This window comes from Mixophyes fleayi, chromosome 2 (assembly GCF_038048845.1).
Source record: "Mixophyes fleayi isolate aMixFle1 chromosome 2, aMixFle1.hap1, whole genome shotgun sequence".
NCBI lineage: Eukaryota > Metazoa > Chordata > Amphibia > Anura > Limnodynastidae > Mixophyes > Mixophyes fleayi.
The window spans coordinates 5,101,312-5,125,917 of NC_134403.1; the positions used below are offsets into that span (position 1 = coordinate 5,101,312).

Sequence of the window (24,606 nt, forward strand, 5' to 3'; positions counted from 1 at the left end):
AAGGGAAAGGCAAGTATCCAAAATGTTGCTGACTTCCTTCTCCTCAAGAGATACTTTAGATCTCCATAAAGATGTGGCCCTAGAGCTTTCCGAGGTTGAGAGGATGCTCTGCCGGCAATTCACGTGGATTGAAATCTGGGGAAAAGGAGGAAGAAAAGTCCCCATCCTGCTGACACCAGCCATGTAAAGTGCAATGGAACCTCTCACAGAGAAGCTTGAACAATGTGGAGTGTGCGACCCAAAATGTCTACATGTTTGCCAGACCAGCTGCCTTGTCACATTTCAGAGGCTGCAACTGCATACGCCTGTTTGCCCAAGAGTGTGGGACCAACATCCCCACACGTTATCATCCACAAAGTTTCGAAAGCACTTTGCCACTTATTCAAAGGTCCTCAATCTAAATGACACAGAACTGGATCAGTTGGCATACTCCCTTGGGCACAACATCAGGGTGCACCGGCAGTATTACCGCCTCCCATTAAGTGCCTCCAACTTGCCAAGATCAGCAAACTTTTAATGGCACTCGAGAGTGGCAGACTGGCTGAATTCGAAGTCAAGAATTTGGACGAGATGGACATTGATCCGGACGGTAAGTTGTAATTCTTGTGCCTGATGTATGGTTTTGACTCTTACCTCATTCATTTACATATCTGTTTATTTTTAGCACCATTCCAGCTACGCAGTGACAGGTTGGATGAGGAGCAATCCCCTGTGCCAGAGGGACAAGTGGTCAAGCGTTCAGTCAACACTTCCATGTCAGAAGAGACCCAGCAATATAGGACCAGTGCCCAGCCAAGGCTTCCACAGTTTTGTTATGCAAAAGCACTTTGCATTCTCTGCATTTCATTGAGTGGTAATGAATAGTTCTACTTCTGTTCAGGTTGTAAAGAAGTGCGAAGGAAAACCTGGGATAGAGAGGAGATCTAAGCTGTGGAGAATCACACAATCAAGATTATCCAAACATGGAAGATGCCCAGAAAGCGTGACTATGCTGCATGCCTTATGGCTGAACCATCAACACTGAAAGATGGGAACTGGTCAGGAGTGAACTCCATAACAGCTGTGTTACGGAATCTTAACACAAGAACTGGGGCTAGCGATATCTACCTAGAGTTTGAATGTTGATGTTGATATATTTTCCCTGAACTTGTATAAACATATTGGGCCTGAGTCATTAAGGAGAGTAAAGCATAAAAAAGGAGTACCATTTGCACCTGGGCAAAACCATGTTGCAACGGAGGGGGAGGTAAATTTAAAATGTGGGGACAGATTTATAGCTGGGGTAGGGCATGTCCTATATCAATATTAAATTTCAGTGTAATAATAAAGTTATTAAGTATTTGTGTGTTAGATGAAAAAACAGCCAGTATTTAACTTATGTGCAAAATAAATAACTATTTTGCACCCCTTGTATTGAAACATGGTTTGTTCCAGAGAACATTTACTCCTTTTTTGCCTTAATGACTCAGGCCCATTGTCTTTGAATCATTGTGATACGTGAACTTATCAGTCCCACGGACTGCTCGGCCACCTAACATTGCTACTGTGTATATTGACATCTACTTACTTGTCCCCTTTTGTTCCAGACCAAATATATGGAGACCTGATGTTTTATTTTATTTTACTTCACGGTCTATTCCAGGAGACTGGACTGTGCCAGACAGAGCCTCAGTAACTGCCCATTGGTTAACGAGGGGTGAGGAAGTGCCCTAAGTGGGGGCAGGTGTTTGGTATTTTCAGATACTTTGATGCTGACAAGTAAAGTACTTGTATGTTTAACCTGTGAGCTTGATACACCAAAACCATCCTTGTTGTTTCACAGTGAAGACTAAGGTCAATTTGATAGTAGCCAATGAATCTACTAGTATCTGTTTGGAGTGTGAGAGGAAACCAGATGACCTGGAAGAAAACCACGGGAACATGGGGAGAACATACAAACTCTACACAGATGAGGCCATGATCGGGAATCAAACTCATGACCCCAGTGCTGTGAGGCAGAAGTGATAACCACTGAGCCACCGTGCTGCCACAAATCAGGATGTTCTTCATGTGTACTGTATATAAAATATATTTTTATAGTCTATCTTACCTGCACATCTTACACATGTTCTGTGCTAGCTAGTGGATACACATGTGTAGTTTTTAATACAAAGTCTATGAGATGTCAGTCATCACTATCAGTTGGCTCTTACATCTGCCTGACTCTAGTGCAAATGATACTGCTACAAAACATACTTAAGAGAAACCCAGGACGTGAGCCGCCCCCATCCGCGCTTGCCCTTACTGTACATTGCCGACGTTCAACCGTCTCCTCCCTCGCCCGTTCCGCCCTTCACGTCATAAGTGTAATTTGCGTTCAGACATGAATTGGGTTCATTGGCGCAAGGTCCGTTTCTGAGCTTTTGTAGAGCTGTATTATGCAGGATACGGCACACAAGTGAATTTACATCCGAAGCTGAAGCAGCCCCTCAATGTGTTGGTCATGTTTGATGAGAGAGTCAGCAAGTATGTACTAAACACTTGTCACTCACCAGGCAACTCCTACCTTTCATCTAATTTCCATAACAGTATGTATATACATGTATGTATGTATGTATGTATGTATGTATGTATGTATGTATGCATATACATGTATGTATGTATGCATGTATGTATGTATGTATGTATGTATGCATATACATGTATGTATGTATGGATAGATATACATGTATGTATGTATGTATGTATGTATGTATGTATGTATGGATAGATATACATGTATGTATGTATGTATGTATGCATATACATGTATGTATCTATGTGGGTATATACATGTATGTATATACATGTATGTATGTATGTATGTATATGTATGTATGCATGTATGTATATAAATGTATGTATGTATGTATGTATATACATGTTTGTTTGTATGTATACACATGTATGTATATATGTATGTATATACATGTATGTATGTATATTATATACATGTATGTATGTATATACATGTTTGTATGTATACACATGTATGCATGTATGTGTGTATATACATGTATGTATGTATGTATGTATGTATGTATACACAGTGTGTGTGTGTGTGTGTGTGTGTGTGTGTGTGTGTGTGTGTGTGTGTGTTTCTCTGTACAGTATGGTACAGGTCAGGTTCCCTTGAAGACACATTTAATACAAGTCCCTATGAAAGCCATGAATCAGTCTTACATAATGTATTATTATAAACCGCTGCCTGGAACATTTCCGCTATCTCTCTCTAGCACAGCATCAGATAGCGGCAGCTGATCAGACAGATATAGGAAACAGCGGAGCTGATCACACACCACATGTGGGATATTGTGCAGGAAACTCTCTTGTTTTGTTCTCATTTCAGCTACCTCCGAGGAAGGAGCGAAGAGGAAGAGACAGTTAGAGGGATACAAAGGAAAGTGTTTGTCTTACAAACTAAACTGCTCTATATCAAGGAGCAGGAAGGGTTAACGTACAGGTTCCCTGGAGTCATCCTCTCAGCTCCACTTAGTTCAAACAACTAAAATTAGATAACATGTATTTAAGAAATGTAAAAGATAATTAAAAACCTTCATACATGAACATGGTTTATTCAAATAAAGCATTTTAAAATTATTTAAATCTGTAATCACCACCCCGAGATGGTGATTGTAACAAGAACTGTAAATACGGTGGATTATATTTCAGAGAGACAGGAGAAGGCTGATTTTATCCCTTATTATGGCAGGAGCAGTGTGTTATGCTGTATGTCACTGGGACTGTTTAATGAGGGTGTAACGAACTATTACCCAGAAGATTTATCAACATCATCATCCCCATTTATTTATATAGCGCCATTAATTCCGCAGCGCTGTACAGAGAACTCATTCACATCAGTCCCTGTCTCATTGGGGCTTACAGCCTAAATCCCCTAACACACACACAGACAAACAGACAGAGACTAGGGTCAATTTTGATAGCAACCAATTAACCTACCAGTATGTTTTTGGCGTGTGGGAGGAAACCGGAGCACCCGGAGGAAACCCATGCAAACACAGGGAGAACATACAAACTCCACACAGATAAGACCATGGTCAGGAATTGAACTCATGACCCCAGCGCTGTGAGGCAGAAGTGCTAACTACTGAGCCACCGTGGGTTTAGTATATAACTATTAGCAGACTATTAGCTGAGGCTGTCTTCCCACACTCCTGTCAGTTATACCCATCCCAGTGGCGCACGCAGGGGGGGGTTTCTGAGTCTCTAGAAACCCCCCCCCCCCCTGCGCTAACTAAGTGGCCACTGTCCTATACAGCAGCCGCGGCGCTGTCAAAGAAGTGTCCGCGGCGGTGCTGTATTGTATACAGCACCGCCGCAGACGCTTCTTAGACAGCGCCGCGGCTGCTGTATAGGACAGCGCTGGCGAAATGGAGCTGCTGCACATGCGCAGCAGCTCTCTCTGGGTTGGTTTTTTTTTTTGGGGGTCAGCGGGGGGAAACGCACCCCCCCCCCACAATCCTCCGTGCGCCGCTGCATCCATAGACGGTTACTGGTGACTCCATATACAATGACAGGATTAGCTGTAGACTTATGTCATCGCTGCAGATATAGTGATATAGTGTGCACCTAGGTATCGCTATATAATTCGGTTTCCTGCTCACACAGTCCTGCGGCAGCCTGATACCAGACTGGTGGGATGAACCACGGACATCTGTACACTCATGTGGCAGAAGGGTTCCAGCCTGCGCTGAGTGTGTCAGCAGCTTCCCAGGGTCCTGGATACGTGATACCATAGTCGTCTACTCTCCCAGAATGTTCAGGAGACTCTAGGATAAGGGTGAGACCCCCTGGACTCATGGAAGAGGACTGAGCTGCCTGTAAGGGGGAGAGGGATGTCCCTTTCCATGAACACCAAGTGGCCAAGGGCATGATGACAATTTGCCCCAACCCACTCGATGATGTGAATAAGATCAAGTCACAGCCCACTGGGCAGCTTATTGTACTGCTCGTAATGGACACTACTGAAACTGGGCATTTGTGCTACTGCTGGGGATTATTGGGCAGTAACACTGGTATATTTGACCTTGCTGGGCGTTATGATTAATATATTATATTTTGGAATAATGTCACTGGCATGTGAGATCTTGCTGGACCTCATCACTAACATACTAGGTCTTGTTGGTATGACATATCACATTGCTGGGTATTAGTACTGACAGATTAGATCTTCCTGGGCATTACTTGTGGCTTATTCACTTTTACTTATGGCGTTCAACGTTGAGTTTTCAGAACTTTTATTGCGCTACTCAGCCGCCCCCGGCGATACCACAAACGTTTCAGGCTTCTCACAGCGAAACCTATTAGAGAAACCGAAGGGGTACTCCACTAACTCCATATCCATAGTACACTGTACACTCCAACTCCGCTCCAGCCCTATATCATCCATGTCATTATATAATACAGTTTTGGTAACAGCTACCCCGTGATTCGACAACTAAAGAGAAATATTGACCTAAGTGTAATGTAACCTGGTAAACTCATGAACGCCGCTGTGATTCCAATGCTGTCTCAGTTAATGTTGTTTTTCTTGCACTCAGCTGCCTCTCCAGCTTACATACTAAGACATATATTGTCTTGACCCCAGGAACTCGCTATTCTTTCATTAAAGCTTTTTCGTACTAAAACATTTTCTCTTTAGCTAAAGTTTCCATGGAAACAACAGTCAGCGCTCGGAAATGCCACTTTCTCCAGCCGGAGAACTATTTTGTGTCTTTATATCCCTGCAAGAAACATCCAGCGGGTCACAAATAAACACATGAAAGATTTAACTTCAAAATACGTTAAGGAAGCAAAGACGAAAAGCTGAAGATTATAAACCACCCATGTACATGACAAAATATTATACAATATAATTATTATCATGTTATTAGAGTATGTATAGCTAGAGAGTGTATACATTATATCACAGCACAATACAGCAATGTCCTGAATAACAGATTGGTCATGCAGAGATCACCATGAAATGGACGAGTGCCCTAACATTTTGGCTGCTCGGACGAGTCTTCCTGTGTCGGTCTGACTGCTGGTAAGATTTATATCACTGCGGGGCCCACACAATGACTTTTATAAAAATCCAAACATTTTATTTTGATACCTATCGTTGAACTGTCAGCTGACATCATTCCTTCTTTGGGTATTTCTCTAATTCTTTTTGGGCAGCACAGTGGTCAGTATTGCTGTCTCACAGCACTGGGGTCATAGTTTCAATTGTGAACAGAACCCTATCTGTGTGGAGTTTGTATGCTCTACCCGTGTTTGCGTGGGTTTCCTCTGGGTGCTTCTATGAGGTTTGCAATTGGCTACTGATGAAATGAATCGTACTGTGTAATATAGATGGAAAGCTCTGCTGGATCAGGGACAGATGTGAATGTTAAATATTTTCTGTAAAACCCTGTGTAATATGTAGGCACTATATATACAGACATATCTCCCAACAAATAGAATTCTGATAGTGGGAAAAATAAGCCCTGCCCCTGAGCCTACCAAACCCCACCCACAAATGGGCACATTTGTACAAAACTCCACCCACTTTCCTGTTGAGCACCACCCCTTTTGTGATCCACAACTCGGGATGTCCATCCCAAATGCGGACCATTGGGAGGTATGCATGTATGGTACAAAGCGAATACATTTCAGGGCACATTATTGGATAATTGCTACAAAAAGAGAACCCAATAGCCCTCCCTCTAGAAAGGAAACATATTGCATGTGAAAGTGGCCAATCTCCTGTATGTGGGATAGAAATACTAGGTTCTCTATCAGAGACTACATATGCAGCTGAGAGAGATCCATAGGCTTTGGATTCTGCAGAACAGCCAGGTGAATGTAACTCCTTAAGCTAGTGGGGTAAGGGACAGATAATGTGACGAACCTGCCTGGCATTTATTTATTGTGTGTTTATAATATTCTAGTGATTGTTTTTATTACAATAAAATGTTTTGTATGACTTTATAACTTCATTTGCCTGAGTGACTATACGAATCTTACAAAGTACTGGGTAGGCTTCCCTGGCATAGGAAGGCATCCGTTGGTAGCCAGCCAGAGTGAAGTGGGTAGAATTGGGCCAGAAAACCTGGTATCTTCACACCATTGCTGTAGGGTTTGGTGTAACCACTGCTGCATGATTCGGTGTCACCATTGCTGTAGGATTCGGTGTCACCATTGCTGTAGGATTCAGCGTCACCAATGTTGTAGGATTTGGTGTAACCACTGCTGCATGATTCGGTGTCACCATTGCTGTAGGATTCGGTGTCACCATTGCTGTAGGATTCAGCGTCACCAATTTTGTAGGATTTGGTGTCCCCATTGTTGTAGGATTCGGTGTCACCAATGCTGTAGGGTTTGGTGTAACCACTGCTGCATGATTCAGTGTCACCATTTCTGTAGGATTCGGTGTCACCATTGCTGTAGGATTCAGTGTTACCATTGCCATAGGATTCGGTGTCACCAATGCTGCAGGGTTTGATGTAACCATTGCTGCATGATTCCGTGTCCCCATTTTTGTAGGATTCCGTGTCACCATTGTTGTAGGATTCGGTGTCACCATTGTTGTAGGATTCGGAGTCACCATTGTTGTAGGATTCGTTGCCACCATTGCTGTAGGATTTGTTGTCACCATTGCTGTAGGATTCGGAGTCACCATTGCTGTAGGATTTGTTGTCACCATTGCTGTAGGATTCGGAGTCACCATTGCTGTAGGATTCGATGTCACCATTGTTGTAGGATTCGTTGCCACCATTGCTGTAGGATTTGTTGTCACCATTGCTGTAGGATTCGGTGTCACCAATGTTGTAGGATTCGGTGTCCCCATTGCTGTAGGATTCGGTGTCACCAATGTTGTAGGATTCGGTGCCCCCATTGCTGTAGGGTGCAGCACATATGTGCACAAAGAACCATGTTACTAAATAAGCCCCATACCACAATAACATTAGCCGTGTTCTTCCAGCCAACTTCTATTATATTGGATAAGTGAGAGAAGTTCACACAAGAGCCCACACGGTTAACTACTCAAACTCCTATCATACGTAATTACAGTCATGGACAAAAGTTTTGAGAATGACACAAATATTATTTTTCACTAAGTCTGCTGCCTCAGTTTTTATGATTGCAATATGCATATACTCCAGAATGTCATAAAGAGTGATAGATAAATTGCAATTAAGTCCCTCTTTGCCATGACAATGAACTTTATCCCAAAAACATTTGCACTGGATTTCAGCCCTGCCACAAATGGACCAGCTGACGTCAGGTCAGTGATTCTCTCGTTAACACAGATGAGAGTGTTGAGGAGGACAAGGCTGGAGATCACTCTGTCATGCTGATTGAGTTAGAATAACAGACTGGAAGCTTTAAAAGGAGGGTGGTGCTTGAAATCATTGTTCTTCCTTTGTTAACAATGGTTACCTGCAAGGAAATATGTGCAGTCATCATTACTTTGCACATAAAGGGCTTCACAGGCAAGGATATTGCTGCTAGTAAGATTGCACCTAGATCAACTATCAAGAACTTCAAGGAGAGAGGTTCAATAGAAGGCTTCAGGGCACCCAAGAACGTCCAGCAAGTGTCAGGACCATCTCCTATAGTTGATGCAGCTGCCGGATCTGGGCACCACCAGTACAGAGCTTGCTCAGGAATGGCAGCAGGCAGGTGTGAGTGCATCTGCACGCACAGTGGGGTGAAGACTTTTGGAGGATGGCCTGGTGTCAAGAACACCAGCAAAGAAGCCACTTCTCTCCAGGAAAAACATCAGGGACAGACTGATATTCTGGAAAAGGTACAGGGATTGGACTGCTGAGGACTGGGGTAAAGTCGTTTTATCTGATGAATCCCCTTTCAAATTGTATGGGGCATCTGGAAAAACACTTGTCAGGAGAAGGAAAGGTGAGCGCTACCATCAGTCCTGTGTCATGCCAACAGTAAAGCATCCTGAGGCCATCCATGTGTGGGGCTGCTTCTCAGCCAAGGGAGTGGGCTCACTCACAATTTTGCCTAAGAACACAGCCATGAATAAAGAATGGTACCAAACATCCTCCAAGAGCAACTTCTCCCAACCATCCAAGAACAGTTTGGTGAGGAACAATGCCTTCTCCAGCATGATGGAGCACCTTGCCATAAGGCAAAAGTGATAACTAAGTGGCTCGGGGATCAAAACATCGAAATTTTGGGTCCATGTCCAGGAAACTCCCCAGACCTTAATCCCATTGAGAACTTGTGGTCAATCCTCAAGAGGCGGGTGGAGAAACAAAAACCCACAAATTCTGACAAACTCCAAGCATAGATTAGACAAGAATGGGCGGCCATAGTCAATATGTGGCCCAGAAGTTGATTGACAGCTGCCAGGGTGAATTGCAGAGGTCTTCAAAAGAAGGGTCAACACTTCAAATATTGACTCTTTGCATAAACTTAATGTAATTGTCAATAAAAGCCTTTGACACTTATGAAATGCTTGTAATTTACTTCAGTGTATCATAAACACATCTGACAAAAAGGTCTGAAAACCCTGAAGCAGCAAACTTTGTGGAAATCAATACTTGTGTCATTCTCAAAACTTTTGGCCATGACTGTAGATAGGTGAGTAACAACCTTAATAGATGGTTATTTTCCACCAGAAGGCTGCATTATAGAGTCTTCCCATGTTTGTGGTAGAGAATTTAGGGACTGATTTATCAAAGGGTGAAAAGGCCTCTGGCCAGTGACATCGGGAGTGATATGGCCCTTCTGCTTTACGGGAGGTTTCTGTCCTCGCTGAGCTCGCCTTAGGACACCTGCGTTATGGTTTGACAGGTGTACATCCCAGTCAAACTCCCCAGTCATATTTTTGTTTTGATTATAAAACTTACATCAGCGCAGTTTATTTTGAAAATGGTTTGCTGTGCCCCATACAGGAAAGGGCTACTGCCGGCGAAAAACTCTGCAGCTAAGATTTTTATTACGGCCTAAAACATAGATCAAGGCTCCAATAAATTGCACATATTTAGTATCCATGTAAACAAAAGATATCATAGAGTAAATAAAGGGTACATTTCCTCGTCTGATCTATTATGTGAAAGTAACCAGAAGAATTATAAAATACTGATTTTTTTATTCAAAATATTTTCTCTTTTTTAACATATAAAGCCAATTAATTACAATGTCTTTTTTTCTAAACTATGGCAACAAATCAAAATATTCTATCTGTTGCAAACAAATATATAAAAGTTTCTTGGGTAGTGTAAAACAATGTGAGTGTGAAAATGGGCACTGTAGTGTCAATTTGCACAGACCCTGACAGCAAATGGGTTAACAGTAGGACTACCTTAAAGCATTATCCCACGTAGAATTTTTTTTTTTAAAATTGCAAACCAAGTACATTTTAAGCATGCATCTGGTAGTCACTTTTCTTAGTTATCCGCCTACAAATCACTATTTCCTGATCAAAAGTTGTCTGACTGCTGAAAAAATGGCTGCCAGATATAAGGACACAATCAATCAGCTGCACAGACACAGGCTCACAGCTCTCAGCATGTCATGTGATGGGAGAGAGGGAGGGAGCATGTCACAGTGCCGACAGAGCTCAGAGGTGTGTTCCAAAGCCTCTCTGCTCACTACAAAATGTGCACATGACTGTGGTTACCATGGTAGTCATAAATCATTAACAGCAGCCTGAAGAAAACAAGAGAAGAGGTAAATGCCAGCAATGTTCTTATAGCTGCCCCAGTGATTTATGATAAAAGAAACATCTGTTTTTTCATGGGATTTCTGCTTTAAAATAGATTAGAAGATGCTTGTGGTTTTGAAAAATTAATAGATACTATTAATAGTTTCTATACTGTAACACTGAATTCTCCCTCTTTATTGTCCTGATATTTGGACAACAACAACTACTGATCCATAAAGGGACACACATACTTGTAATGAGATGTCTCACTCACCTTCCCATTTGGACTCGCTTTCTTAAATACTCTGCAGAGAAAGAGAGAAGAAAACATTAAAACATTGTACAAATAATTATTTAATATTGTGCAACAAGTTCAGAAAATTAACTGAGAACCCATCTTGCACTACGTTCCTCTACTAGTCAGAAGGAAATGTCTGTGCCCATCAATGTAAAATTATACATTGTTAATTGCTTGTTAAACTGATAGGTCAGACATATAATATAATAACACTTTCCACTGGTGCTTATTCAACCGTATCAATTAATTGTCTGTATATTAAACATAACATTTATTTATTTTTTCAATAAGTCATTGTCCATACAAATATAACGTGTTCTACAAATCCACCCGAGTTCATAATAGATTCATAGTTTATAGTCACACAATTCTTAGACTACTCTGTGCTGCTGGGGACCCTGCTCCTTCCACTATATAACTCTCAGTCTGTGGCTTCCTGCTGCCTTCATTCCTCTCCTCACATCATGTCACTGCCTCTGTCACATGCAGCCCTGTCCTCACTAACACATCACTCATCTCCTGATATACTCTGTGCTGCTGGGAGACCCTGCTCCTTCCACTATATAACTCTCAGTCTGTGGCTTCCTGCTGCCTTCATTCCTCTCCTCACATCATGTCACTGCCCCTGTCACATGCAGCTCTGTCCTCACTAACACATCACTCATCTCTTGATATACTCTGTGCTGCTGGGGACCCTGCTCCTTCCACTATATAAATATCAGTCTGTGGCTTCCTGCTGCCTTCATTCCTCTCCTCACATCATGTCACTGCCCCTGTCACATGCAGCCCTGTCCTCACTAACACATCACTCATCTCCTGATATACTCTGTGCTGCTGGGGACCCTGCTCCTTCCACTATATAAATATCAGTCTGTGGCTTTCAGCTGCCTCCATTCCCCTCCTCACATCATGTCACTGCCCGTGTCACATGCAGCCCTGTCCTCACTAACATATCACTCATCTCCTGATATACTCTGTGCTGCTGGGGACCCTGCTCCTTCCACTATATAACTCTCAGTCTGTGGCTTCCAGCTGCCTCCATTCCCCTCCTCACATCATGTCACTGCCCCTGTCACATGCAGCCCTGTCCTCACTAACACATCACTCATCTCCTGATATACTCTGTGCTGCTGGGGACCCTGCTCCTTCCACTATATAACTCTCAGTCTGTGGCTTCATGCTGGCTCCATTCCCCTCCTCACATCATGTCACTGCCCCGTCACATGCAGCCCTGTCCTCACTAACACATCACTCGTCTCTTGATATACTCTGTGCTGCGGGGGACCCTGCTCCTTCCACTATATAACTCTCAGTCTGTGGCTTCCTGCTGCCTCCATTCCCCTTCTCACATCATGTCACTGCCCCTGTCACATGTTGCTCTGTCCTCAGTAACACATCACTCATCTCCTGATATACTCTGTGCTGCTGGGGACCCTGTTCCTTCCACTATATAACTCTCAGTCTGTGGCTTCCTGCTGCCTCCATTCCCCTCCTCACATCATGTCACTGCCCCTGTCACATGTTGCTCTGTCCTCAGTAACACATCACTCATCTCCTGATATACTCTGTGCTGCTGGGGACCCTGCTCCTTCCACTATATAACTCTCAGTCTGTGGCTTCCAGCTGCCTCCATTCCCCTCCTCACATCATGTCACTGCCCCTGTCACATGCAGCCCTGTCCTCACTAACATATCACTCATCTCCTGGTATACTCTGTGCTGCTGGGGACCCTGCCCCTTCCACTATATAAATATCAGTCTGTGGCACTGGCACGTCACATGCAGCTCAGTCCTCATTAACATCCCGCAGTTGAGCAGGTCATTGCCTCTGATCACTCTCCTGCTGCTGTGACCATTCTGATGATCTGTTTGGCTAAAGTTCGTTTAATCCACACTCGCTTCAAAAAATGGGGACACACATTTGAGCAGGAAATAGAGGAGTAAACCCAGAAGGTGCACACCTCAGTCCATGACACCTTAAAAGCTTATTAGAAACAACAAAAAATATAATATAATAAAGCAATTAAGATATACTGGACTCTAATCACAGAATTTCCAGGAGTGTCAATAGAAAAAAACTAAAAATACCTCTATGAAATTTTAGAACAGACCTTACATTAATGACCTTGCAGTCACAATACTATCAAGGTGGAGTTTCCATGTTTCATGTTCCACAATCTCCAGTTTCCACCCACAGTCCAAAGACGACACTGGTGTGATAACTGTCTCAGGACTGCATTGGTCCTTGGGTGTGTTTGTGTCTATGGTACGGAGATTAGACTGTGGCAGAGGCTGAGGTTGTCTGGACAGTGCTATATAAATATACAAGAATACTAGTAATAATGTTTGAGAAAAATGTATAGTGGATAGTAAATCTGTTTGTGCCACTGTATGTTAGGTATGATATTGTAACACTGTCACGAGCCGCGGCTCGCTTCTCATGCGCCCCAGCGTCCCGGCCGTCACCTTGACGACCGGGACGTCATTTCCTCTTCCTGTCCGGCCGTTACCAGGGCAACGGCCAGACGCTAGTACACTAGCGCTGCGTCCCGGCGGTGCTGGTAGCCGGGCGCATGCGCATAGCAGGCAGCCTGTGGGCTGATTAGGCTTATTAAGAGGCATTAGCCTGCAACTGTGTAGGTCAGGGGCAAGCCCTGATTGGCCCTGCTGGATACTAGTAAATTAGCCTGCAGGAGTGTGTTCAACTGCTGATTGGTCTGTGTCTGTACTTAAGGCAATGAGGTCTGCTGCCTCATTGCCGGTTATAGCTTCTGTGCTCCAGTCTGCTGACCTGCTTGTTCCAGTTCCTGTATCCTGTATCTACGTTTGACATCCCGTGTATGACCCTTGGCTTCGTATTGGACTTCGCTTGTGTTTCCTGTGACCCTGATCCTTGGCTCGTTTACCCGTTCTGCTACTTTGCCTGTGACCTCTGACCTCAGCTTGTTCATCATTACTGTTACCTGCTGCCGGCCTTTGACCTCTGCGTGGACCTGACTCTTCTTGCCTGGGTTCTCCCCAGCCGGTACACACTTCACGACCCTCTGTCAGTCTGCAGCCCAGTCTGTCCCCACCACCAGGGGCTCCAGTGAACACCTGACTGGCAGAGTAGACTCCGGGTTGTGTTGTGCCGGCTGGAGGGGTTCCTAACAAACACTTTACTAGTTAGTTAAAACATGTGGCAAAAATGTCCCTTTCCTGATTTGCCTAACTAACTGCGTACTGTGCAATGCTCAATCCCTTCCCCACCATCTCCTTCACACTCTGTGTTATAGAGCAGGGGTAGTGGCAGTGGACACAATTACTATGTTAGACAGGCCGGATAACTTGCTAATCATCCTCATTAATATGCTAATCTCCTGATCCACAAAACTTTATCTGGGTGACCAGGAGAGGGAGCGATTTGTTCCCTACAGGCTGTGATAAACTGCGATAGACATGCACAGACCTTAACAAATCCCATCCCTGCTATACTATTAATCCCAAGGCGTTTAATTAATTATTACTATTGAAACAACCCGAGACACTCTCACAAAAATGAAGCAATGGGTTCACCCACTAAGGATCTGTAGCCAGTCAGACGTTGCTGGTCTTGTCACCATCAGGGCACACATAAGAACACCACAGAGTAGGGTCAGAACAGCGCCCCATTGTTGGACAACTTAGCAATATTTGGATAGAGGCCGGCACTAGCCTCATACTCTCAAAATAGCAGAGCATTGGCCTCTACTAAGCTCTGTTGAGAGCAGAATGGGGGTCTCGAAGGTATAGGGGAGGGGGATACAAATTAACAGCATACCCCCCTAACCTCTGGACCATGTAACAGCAGCTGCACCTCCTGCACCAACTAGTTCCACCCATGGGCAATAGCTCCTGTGATTGATGGCCTAGAGATGTATGTACAGACATGTTCTACCAACGCACACACTCTGGTAACACACACTGACTCTGGAGTCCAAAGTAGAAGATACAGTTGTCCTATTTCTAGGGACGAGCCCCCAGGATTAGAACATCTAGAACATTGCAGCAGTAAAATGACCATCAATGGGTCAGGAAATTACACCCAGACTCTTAGAATGAACAAATAAAAGTTTGCAGCTGTAATTACCCAGCGTGACAAGCCACGGATACAGTGAGACATATCCAGCTTCTGAGCCATGGATACAGTGAGACATATCCAGCTTCTGAGCCACGGATACAGTGAGACATATCCAGCTTCTGAGCCATGGATACAGTGAGACATATCCAGCTTCTGAGCCACGGATACAGTGAGACATATCCAGCTTCTGAGCCACGGATACAGTGAGACATATCCAGCTTCTGAGCCATGGATACAGAGAGACATATCCAGCTTCTGAGCCATGGATACAGAGAGACATATCCAGCTTCTGAGCCATGGATACAGAGAGACATATCCAGCTTCTGAGCCACGGATACAGTGAGACATATCCAGCTTCTGAGCCACGGATACAGTGAGACATATCCAGCTTCTGAGCCACGGATACAGTGAGACATATCCAGCTTCTGAGCCACGGATACAGTGAGACATATCCAGCTTCTGAGCCACGGATACAGTGAGACATATCCAGCTTCTGAGCCACGGATACAGTGAGACATATCCAGCTTCTGAGCCACGGATACAGTGAGACATATCCAGCTTCTGAGCCATGGATACAGTGAGACATATCCAGCTTCTGAGCCATGGATACAGTGAGACATATCCAGCTTCTGAGCCATGGATACAGTGAGACATATCCAGCTTCTGAGCCATGGATACAGTGAGACATATCCAGCTTCTGAGCCACGGATACAGTGAGACATATCCAGCTTCTGAGCTATGGATACAGTGAGACATATCCAGCTTCTGAGCCACGGATACAGTGAGACATATCCAGCTTCTGAGCCATGGATACAGTGAGACATATCCAGCTTCTGAGCCATGGATACAGTGAGACATATCCAGCTTCTGAGCCACGGATACAGTGAGACATATTTAGCTTCAGAGCTACAGATACAGAGAGACATATCCAGCTTCTGAGCCACGGATACAGTGAGACATATCCAGCTTCTGAGCCACGGATACAGTGAGACATATCCAGCTTCTGAGCCACGGATACAGTGAGACATATCCAGCTTCTGAGCCACGGATACAGTGAGACATATCCAGCTTCTGAGCCACGGATACAGTGAGACATATCCAGCTTCTGAGCCATGGATACAGTGAGACATATCCAGCTTCTGAGCCACGGATACAGTGAGACATATCCAGCTTCTGAGCCACGGATACAGTGAGACATATCCAGCTTCTGAGCCATGGATACAGTGAGACATATCCAGCTTCTGAGCCATGGATACAGTGAGACATATCCAGCATCTGAGCAATGGATACAGTGGGACATATCCAGCTTCTGAGCCACGGATACAGTGAGACATATTTAGCTTCAGAGCTACAGATACAGAGAGACATATCCAGCTTCTGAGCCACGGATACAGTGAGACATATCCAGCTTCTGAGCCACGGATACAGTGAGACATATCCAGCTTCTGCAAACATTTAGTCTTTCACACTTCTCTGGAAATGGACTTTGCAATTGTTTATTCCGCTGGTAGAATATGTTACATGTCCTCCGATTACATCTACAAACATATTCATTGTGCCTCACTAATTATATACGCACTGGTACTCTACACTTATAATTATGAATTTGTGTTTAATTGGGTTTATAAGTTGAAACATTATCTAAACACTCAGTTTCAGTCTATTTTTAGTTAATAAAATGAAACCATTAAACTAAAGGATCAGAAATGGATTCTGGGGGATAAATGTATCAAGTTGAGAGTTTTTTGGTGGGTTTGAAAAACCAATCAGATTCTAGTTATCATTTATTTAGTACATTCTACAAAATGACAGCTAGAATCTGATTGGTTGCTATAGACAACATCTCAGCTTGATACATTTACCCCCTTGGAGTGGTCTGAGCTGAGCTGAAATTGGGGAAGAGTCACTACACGTATGTTACATACAATTACCTGTATACTGCATATATGTATAACGTCTGATCACGTGTCATGATTGGGGAGGAGCTTGGAGAAGACCAGGGACCCTCCTGGATAGAGCGACAGCGGGGAAAACCCACCGTACTATAAGTGTGACTTACTTTTACTTTTATTTTTCTTTTCCTTGTTTTTTTACACATCAACATGTATCCATTCACAATGCAGGTATTACACTCCAGTAATATTTAACACTGTTCATTGAAGGCTGTATTACTATTTACCTTTATTTACATAGCGCCAGTATATTACTTATTACTTTACCAACATTCTTTAATCTTTCTCATCAATTGCTGCTCCACTGGAGCTTACACTCTAAATTTCTCCAACACAAACACTACCATTAACCTACCAGCAAGACCTACACGAACACGGGGAGAACATACAAACTCCACATAGACAGAGCGCTAGTCATAATCATACCCATGACCCTGCTCTATAAGGCAGCAATACTAACCACTCTGCCACCATGCTGCCCTTCTCTTAATAATCTTTCAGTAACTAACACGTCCTGTTGTGATCTCGCTCTTTCTACACTACTGCACCCAGCATGTGGCTTCTACAAGCACCGATGAGCCACACTCCTAAACAAATACGTTGTAGGCGCAGCCTTAATATTTATGACAATTGTTATGACATTGGTTATATAATGTTACTCTACATGACCCCAGTGCTGTGAGGCAGAAGTGCTAACCACTGAGCCACCGTGCTGCCCTGTTAGTGATGAAAGTGCACCTTTAAGTTCTGCAGCAATAGTATGCAGAGTAGAGATCTGAATATTGTCTTTCTCCATGAATTATTCTGCGCTGCCTGAGCTGCAGATTTCTCAGTCTTCCAGGAAGACCATCTTCTATCATCTGTCTCCATGCTGATTGGTCATCATACCTACTTTACTACTGTATTGTGATTGGCTGTACCAGCTAACTGACAGCTGAGGCAACCAACCACACTACAGAGGGGTGACTTATACCACTATAAATATACCCCCAGCTCACAGACCCTCTTCCTGAATGATCCACCACCCTCTGACAGCTTAATCTTCCAGTAGCGCAATAATAAATCAGGTCTACAAATAACAAACGGCCTCAGCTAAGACACCATCAAATGTGCCAACGCTCACTTTAACCCCTAGAGGAACATAGGAGCCGCCTCTATGATCAGACATATTGTCACGATTTTCACTGAGAATGACTTTCACATTAAACAGAAATAAATGTTATATTATTTTTCCCAAGTCATTTCCAGTTCCCTTGGGTGACACTGAAATAGATAGATCTGTGTTCTACATCTATTAGCTGAGGAAAAACCAAAGCCAAAAAAAACACTTTTCTATAATTTTCCCAGTTACTAGTCGGCGCGATCCCAGAACACAGGGCCGTAACTTGGGCTGTGTGACAGGGGGGACCGCCCAGGGCGCAACGCTGAAGGGGGGGGGGGGCGCAATTTAGGTATATTTTAGGTTAATTTAGTTAAAATTGAGGGCTAGGGGGGCGGCATTTGTCTTTCTCGCCCAGGGCACTAGAATTGTAAGTTACGGCTCTGGCAGAACATACCCATGGGATGCATCGTGTAGATGTCCCCAGCACACGGATACCACAAGGTCATAGAGGGTTTGGAAGAGAAACAGGGATATATTTGATCTTTTTCTGGGGGTGTTTTTTTGTTTTGTTTTTTAACCTTTTGTTTTTTTAGCTATTGTTATAACTAATAAATCCGGCAATGTGCAGCAATCATTGATCATAATGTTTAGGAAGTTTAGAAAACTGAATCAACAAATGCGATGTGTTTTGGTGCAATAACACATGACATGGGAGAGACAAACTAATTCAATATCTGACAAAATGGTTGTGAATTGTGTGATCTGCACGATACTTGCATAGTTGTGTACCCAGGCTACGGGGTGCATTTATCAAACTGCAGATGTGAAACAGTGGAGATGTTGCCTATAGCAACCAATCAGATTCTAGTTATCATTTGTTTAGTACATTCTACAATACAACAGCTAGGATCTGATCGGTTGCTATAGGCAACATCTCTACTTTTTCACATCTGCAGTTTGATAAATTCACCCCATAGTGTCCACCGTTGGTGTCTAACTCTGCAGACAGAATGAAGGATGTGTCCATAAGGATTCCCTTAGCTTCATGTGTTTCCATCCTGTGTCTATGTAAATCCAGGTACAGACTATAGAAAACTACCACCCAACATCGTTCCATCGTTTATAGAGACTTTTAGTCAGTTTATAAAATCAAATAAAACCACGATGGTTGGACCGTGCGCACTACTGCGAGATGGGACCTCACGTCGGTTATCGTGTGATTGGCCCAGTACTTGTCTGGTAACCCTGCAGTATGTACCCAGCCTTAGTCCTACACATATCTGAGAATAGTATAAGTCAGAAAATGAAATCATTTGGAAATTGGCAAAATACATTTTAATGACTGAAGCTGTCTCTGGGCCGGACGCCAGGACTGTAAAAAATAAAATGTAAACTGTGAATCTAATTAACTAATTAATAACTACACATCATGTGGACTTTAATGTCTCGGGGTAGATTTAATACCAATAAAGGAACACACAGCAATCACTGTGTAATACTATCAGATAGCAAACCATTCCTGGTACTAATACGTCACTTGTGTCAGGTGACAATGACCCATCTGAGTCGCGTTATGTGATCACTCCCAACAACTAAACCAGAATCTATACAAAGTAAAGCTCCAGCCTGACACAGATTTCGCCACATTGTCCCCTTTATTAACATTGACTATCGGGGTCTTGGAACTTTTTTACCAGGTCTATTACTATTAATAGGATCTCCTCTGTCCCTGCATCATCATCAGGGTCTGGAAGGACCAAAGCTATGATCTAAAGATAACGTCATGATTGTCTTTATCTCTATCACTAGGAGATATGATCCACTGACCCTGCGCAGACAATCGCTGCCATCACCAAGAGGAAAACAGAATCTCGCTGCACTTGTTTCTCTTATTATAAATACAGCCATTATAAAAGTAACACGACACATTTTGCAATCGCTACTTTGCAGTTTTCTCATGAATCTCTGTACTCTTTCTATTCACATCCATTAAGGGTCATTTATAAAAGTACAATACCTCTTTGTGACATCATGTCGCTATTTTGGTTCACACTTGAAAGCACCGTAGTTGCCACCAGTTTATGCTATTTTTCCTGGATACTGTGAAGCTGACCCGCACAGGATACAGGCAATACAGGAGAGCGTAACATGTATTGGTGGGATGAGGAGGAGGCGTCTGTGGGGTGAAAGATCTTCTAATGGGAGCCGCTGAGCTGATCGGTCCAAGTGGGTAATAATCCCACCGGCACAGCCAGATATACAGTATGGGATTATGTAAATGAGATGTAAGGGATGGTGTGACCGGATGGCCTTACTCTGACACCCGGTCTGTAGGGGGGAAGGAGGAACGGAGGGATGTTCTTCCTGCACAGTTTATCTGGGTGTCCTTCTCACCGTCAGTAACCGACTGTTACTGACCCCTCCTACCAGTGTCTCTTCCCCCCAGACACTCTCCGACTGCGAATGCCAACTGTGTACTAGTTGTAGGAGAATTTGGCTGCCACCACTAGGCTACTTTGCGGCACCTAGAACCGCTTACCTCTGGGCAGCTGGTATAGCTGCTGCAGCGCCTCTTTGCTGTGGGCTGGCTAGTACCTCCTGACCGCTTACTATCATCATCATTATCATCATCATCATTTATTTATTTATATATCAGGACTGCTGGGTAGCGGGCAGAGCGCTGAAACAGAGACGCTGGGTTCATGACAGGACAGCCGGGCAACAGATTAGAGTGTAAGCTCTTATCTGTTGGTCACATGATACAGCAGGTAATAGTTACAGGCAGAATTTTTAAGGAGTGATGGTTTATTGCTCAAGAGTCCTGACAAGGACCATTACACACTATTTTGTGGTACTAGTGATCTTTCCAGAAGTTACAGTTGGAATACTAACATAACCTGGTCAACGGAGCTCTTTTTATACAGATTCTGACACATGATGGCAGAGGGTAGCCCATCCCCCTTTTCGAACCAGGCACCGAAACATCTGATATATTATATTGAATACTTACCATCTGGATATGATATATCCTCAAACTTTGGAGTTATCTCAATTTTAAACTGTAACAAAAGTGACATCAATTTGATATTTCCTAAAACTTATTGTCTACATTGTTCAGATGTTTCCTGTCTCTTTAACAGGACATGATAACAGGTAATGGCCCCCTGCTGTGCTTTCTGGCTAGAAAGATGTGTTGGTAACTGAGTTGAAAAGGTCTAATTAACACCAGATTAACTGCCTTCAGACATCTTTAAAAAACACATTTCCTCCACACAGATGCCTAATTGTGATTTCCTCTAGAAAAGTTACAAAAACAAATCATGACATACTGTCTCAGAACTCAATACATTTCCGTACAAAATACATCCTAATGCAAAAATCAGTATATTTGCAATGATATAAATTGGCGCACTGCGCTATTAATTTAAATACATTTATACAATAAGTTATTTCTAAGTGATCCAGCCACAGATGGAGAAGGGGCATTTAGCTGGAAACCAGGCGTCGGGCTAAACTTTCAATATGTCACAAATGCCTACTTCCACTTCATACAGGAAAATGCATTTCTAGGCATCTTTTTGCACGTGTTATAAAGTCAGTCCTGGGGGCAAATGTATTAAGCTGCAATTTTGAATTTCCAGCAATTTTTAAATAAATTGTCCCCTGTAAGAAAATTCATAATAATTTTTACAGAACGGATGCAATATATAAAGGGGGTGGGCCTAACATATTCTTTAATTAGTGAGTGACCTTTAGTCTGAGATAGGTTGTCCGGTGATGGAGGCGTGGCCATATCACAATGGCGCATTGAAAGCACCAGAGAATGGGACAGGTCTCCCATCTCTCTGACCCGTGTGACAAGGATATCTGTCGGCAGTACGGAAGAACAGAGCCCTTAGTTAGCACAGACCCTCCTAAATTGGGACAGTTGGGAGTGACCTTTTCAGTCATTAAGCTTGAGAGTTCCAGCTCTTAAAAATATTAATTTTTCAGGCATTTATCTTCAAGAATTAATGGAAGTTTTGCTGCTTTCCAGCTATTACTAAGCTATACTCCATCCAAGGATGGATTAAGGAGGGGGCCCTGGCCCCATTTTGTCAGGGGGCCCCCGGGACAAAGCATCAGCAGGGGACAGTGTGGTAGTTGGCGGCTGCCACCTCTTCTGGGACCTGCCACCTTCCTTAATTTGGCCACAGATCTTATGACTGACCCTCCATCTCCCCTCCCCTATGTGTGGCCTCCTCCTATTCCCGTAAGAGACAGACGTCGTCTCATGTGTGGAGAGCTGCAAGAGAGGCAGACTGAAGAGTCAGAACTGATGCAAGGTAAGTGATCTTAATATAATGTGTGATGGAAGTTGGTGGGGTAGGAGGTAGGTTATTAATGTAATGGTGGAGTGTAGGTGGGGGCTAATTATTTAATGGGTGCAATTTTATTTGTAAGGTGTGATGGTAGGGCAATTTAGTTTGTTGGTGGGGCTATTTAATTTAAGGTGATGTGACAGGACCTTTAATATAATGCTGCGGTGGTTTGGGAGCTATTAATTGAATGTGGAGCTGAGTTTGAGAGTGAGATCTATTTATTAAATGTGAACATGAACTATATAAATGCAGTGATGATTGCGGGAAATAGATCTATTTATCAAATGTGAGTACTATTATTTTAATGTTGGGACTTGAGAGAGGCTTAATTATTAAATGTGGGTGCTATTGATTTAATGCCGGAGCTGGTTAAAGTTTTCTAAATTTCATGTACCCATTTTTATTTCCAAATAGGGCCTCCAACAATCCAGGATCCAGACAAGCAGCAACTGATCTAAAGACACCAGCAGCCACAGGCGGTGAAAGTGACAAGAACAGGTAGGAGAGAGCAGCACAGTCTGCCAACTGTCCTGAATTTGGAGGGACAGTCCCAAACTTGGGTGACTATCTCGCTAAGTCAGGATTTGGTACGACTACAAGGACAGTTGGGAGGTATGTCCTGCTTCATACTGTACTGCTTGTGAATGATAATCATGTAACATCATAGGGAACCCCCTGTGTAAGGTGCCCCGGGTGCACCAGAGCCTTAATCCAGCTCTGATTCCATCCTAGAGTAAGACAATATATAGAAGCTGTTGAGTTAATACATTTGTTATGGATATAAGTGATTCCATCATCCTACAGGTGTTATTGATCAGTTCCCGTGCTCTGGCCGGTATACCCACAATCCCTGCTCAGGTGTTGGCTAGTGAACAATTGTAACGCAAGCCTGGGAGCTGAGTGACACTGGCAGTGTTTGCCGTTATTCACTCACATATATCTTGTTCTCATTATTAATTTTTGAATCTGTCAACAAAACAATTACCCTAAATGGATCAGTAACAAATGTTATTTAGAGGCAGCCAGATGTGGTCACTCACTGATCCTCATTCCCTAACTGTGCATTTAGGTGCAACATTTGCACTAAATCACAGCAGCCAATCAGCAATAAGTTTATATCTGTCTAATACTAGATGTGAGAGCAAGTGTCTGATTGCTTTCTATGGTTTATATATATATACAATGTATGTATATTGCTTGGTATGGTTATATCTGTAATATATCTATTTATATGACTCTGACATTGCCCAGGCGTGTTATAGAAGATGTTATATATTATAGAACAAATCTCAGGATGAAGCTGGCACGATTCATCCTTTGCATCCCTAACGTTACGTTATATAATTACCTCACCGGTCCTGATAATGATACATAATAATAAGCAGGTCTGACTTCTTCACATATAGGAAAGGCGGTATGAGTCTCAGTTCATGGCTTCTCCTCATTATTTCCCACATTCATCTGCTGCTTCTTATAAAACACGTTTTAACAATTTGGAAACTGCCACATCTGCCATTTAGTGTCGGCCACAAAACCCAGTAATTGTGACCCCGGTGACAAGAACCTTTGTAGTAATAATGCAAAATATTTATCGTTGTCAAACAGTTCAAAACAGAGTAATTGCTGTGAAATATGTTTGTGTTATAGATGTTTTACTAACTGAAGGGCGGTAAATAACCCAATGTGCAAATCAGTTTCACTGACTATTATTCGGTACAAAGATTATTTCCCTGACACATTTGCACTTATTTCTAAGAATTGGAATTGCTCTATTGACATAATATATAAACCATAGGTTTAAATAGAACAGAATTCCTCTTTAAACCATCTGAAAAGCTCCTGGTTTGCTGCGGTGGTGGGCGGGAACCCACTCCATCATAGATAGTCCTAGTTTCTATGCTGGTCACCTGACCACTTAGGAGAAATGCCACCAAGTGTTATTGCTATGGTTCCACCTAGAGTTTGCTCTCACTGCGGGGAACAGCAGGAGATGCTGACCTGAGAGAAGGTCAATCGCCTGTGGCTGAAGGTTACACTGTAAAGCTCTGGTGGGCGGCGTGTTGGCAGTTGGACTCTCACCCATGCCTGCCAACTTTTCCTCGTTGGCTTTAGGGAGA

The 24,606-nt window shown here is 43.3% G+C and overlaps 1 protein-coding gene across 1 annotated transcript in view; it reads right to left on the bottom strand.

Moving 5' to 3' along the window:
* The window catches only part of LOC142140625 (beta-arrestin-1-like), a 196,153-nt gene that overhangs the window by 62,815 nt on the left and 108,732 nt on the right, over nucleotides 1–24,606 (bottom strand). Inside the window, 1 exon segment of the mRNA XM_075198333.1 lies at nucleotides 10,953–10,983. Within this exon segment, the coding sequence (XP_075054434.1) occupies nucleotides 10,953–10,983 (31 nt within the window).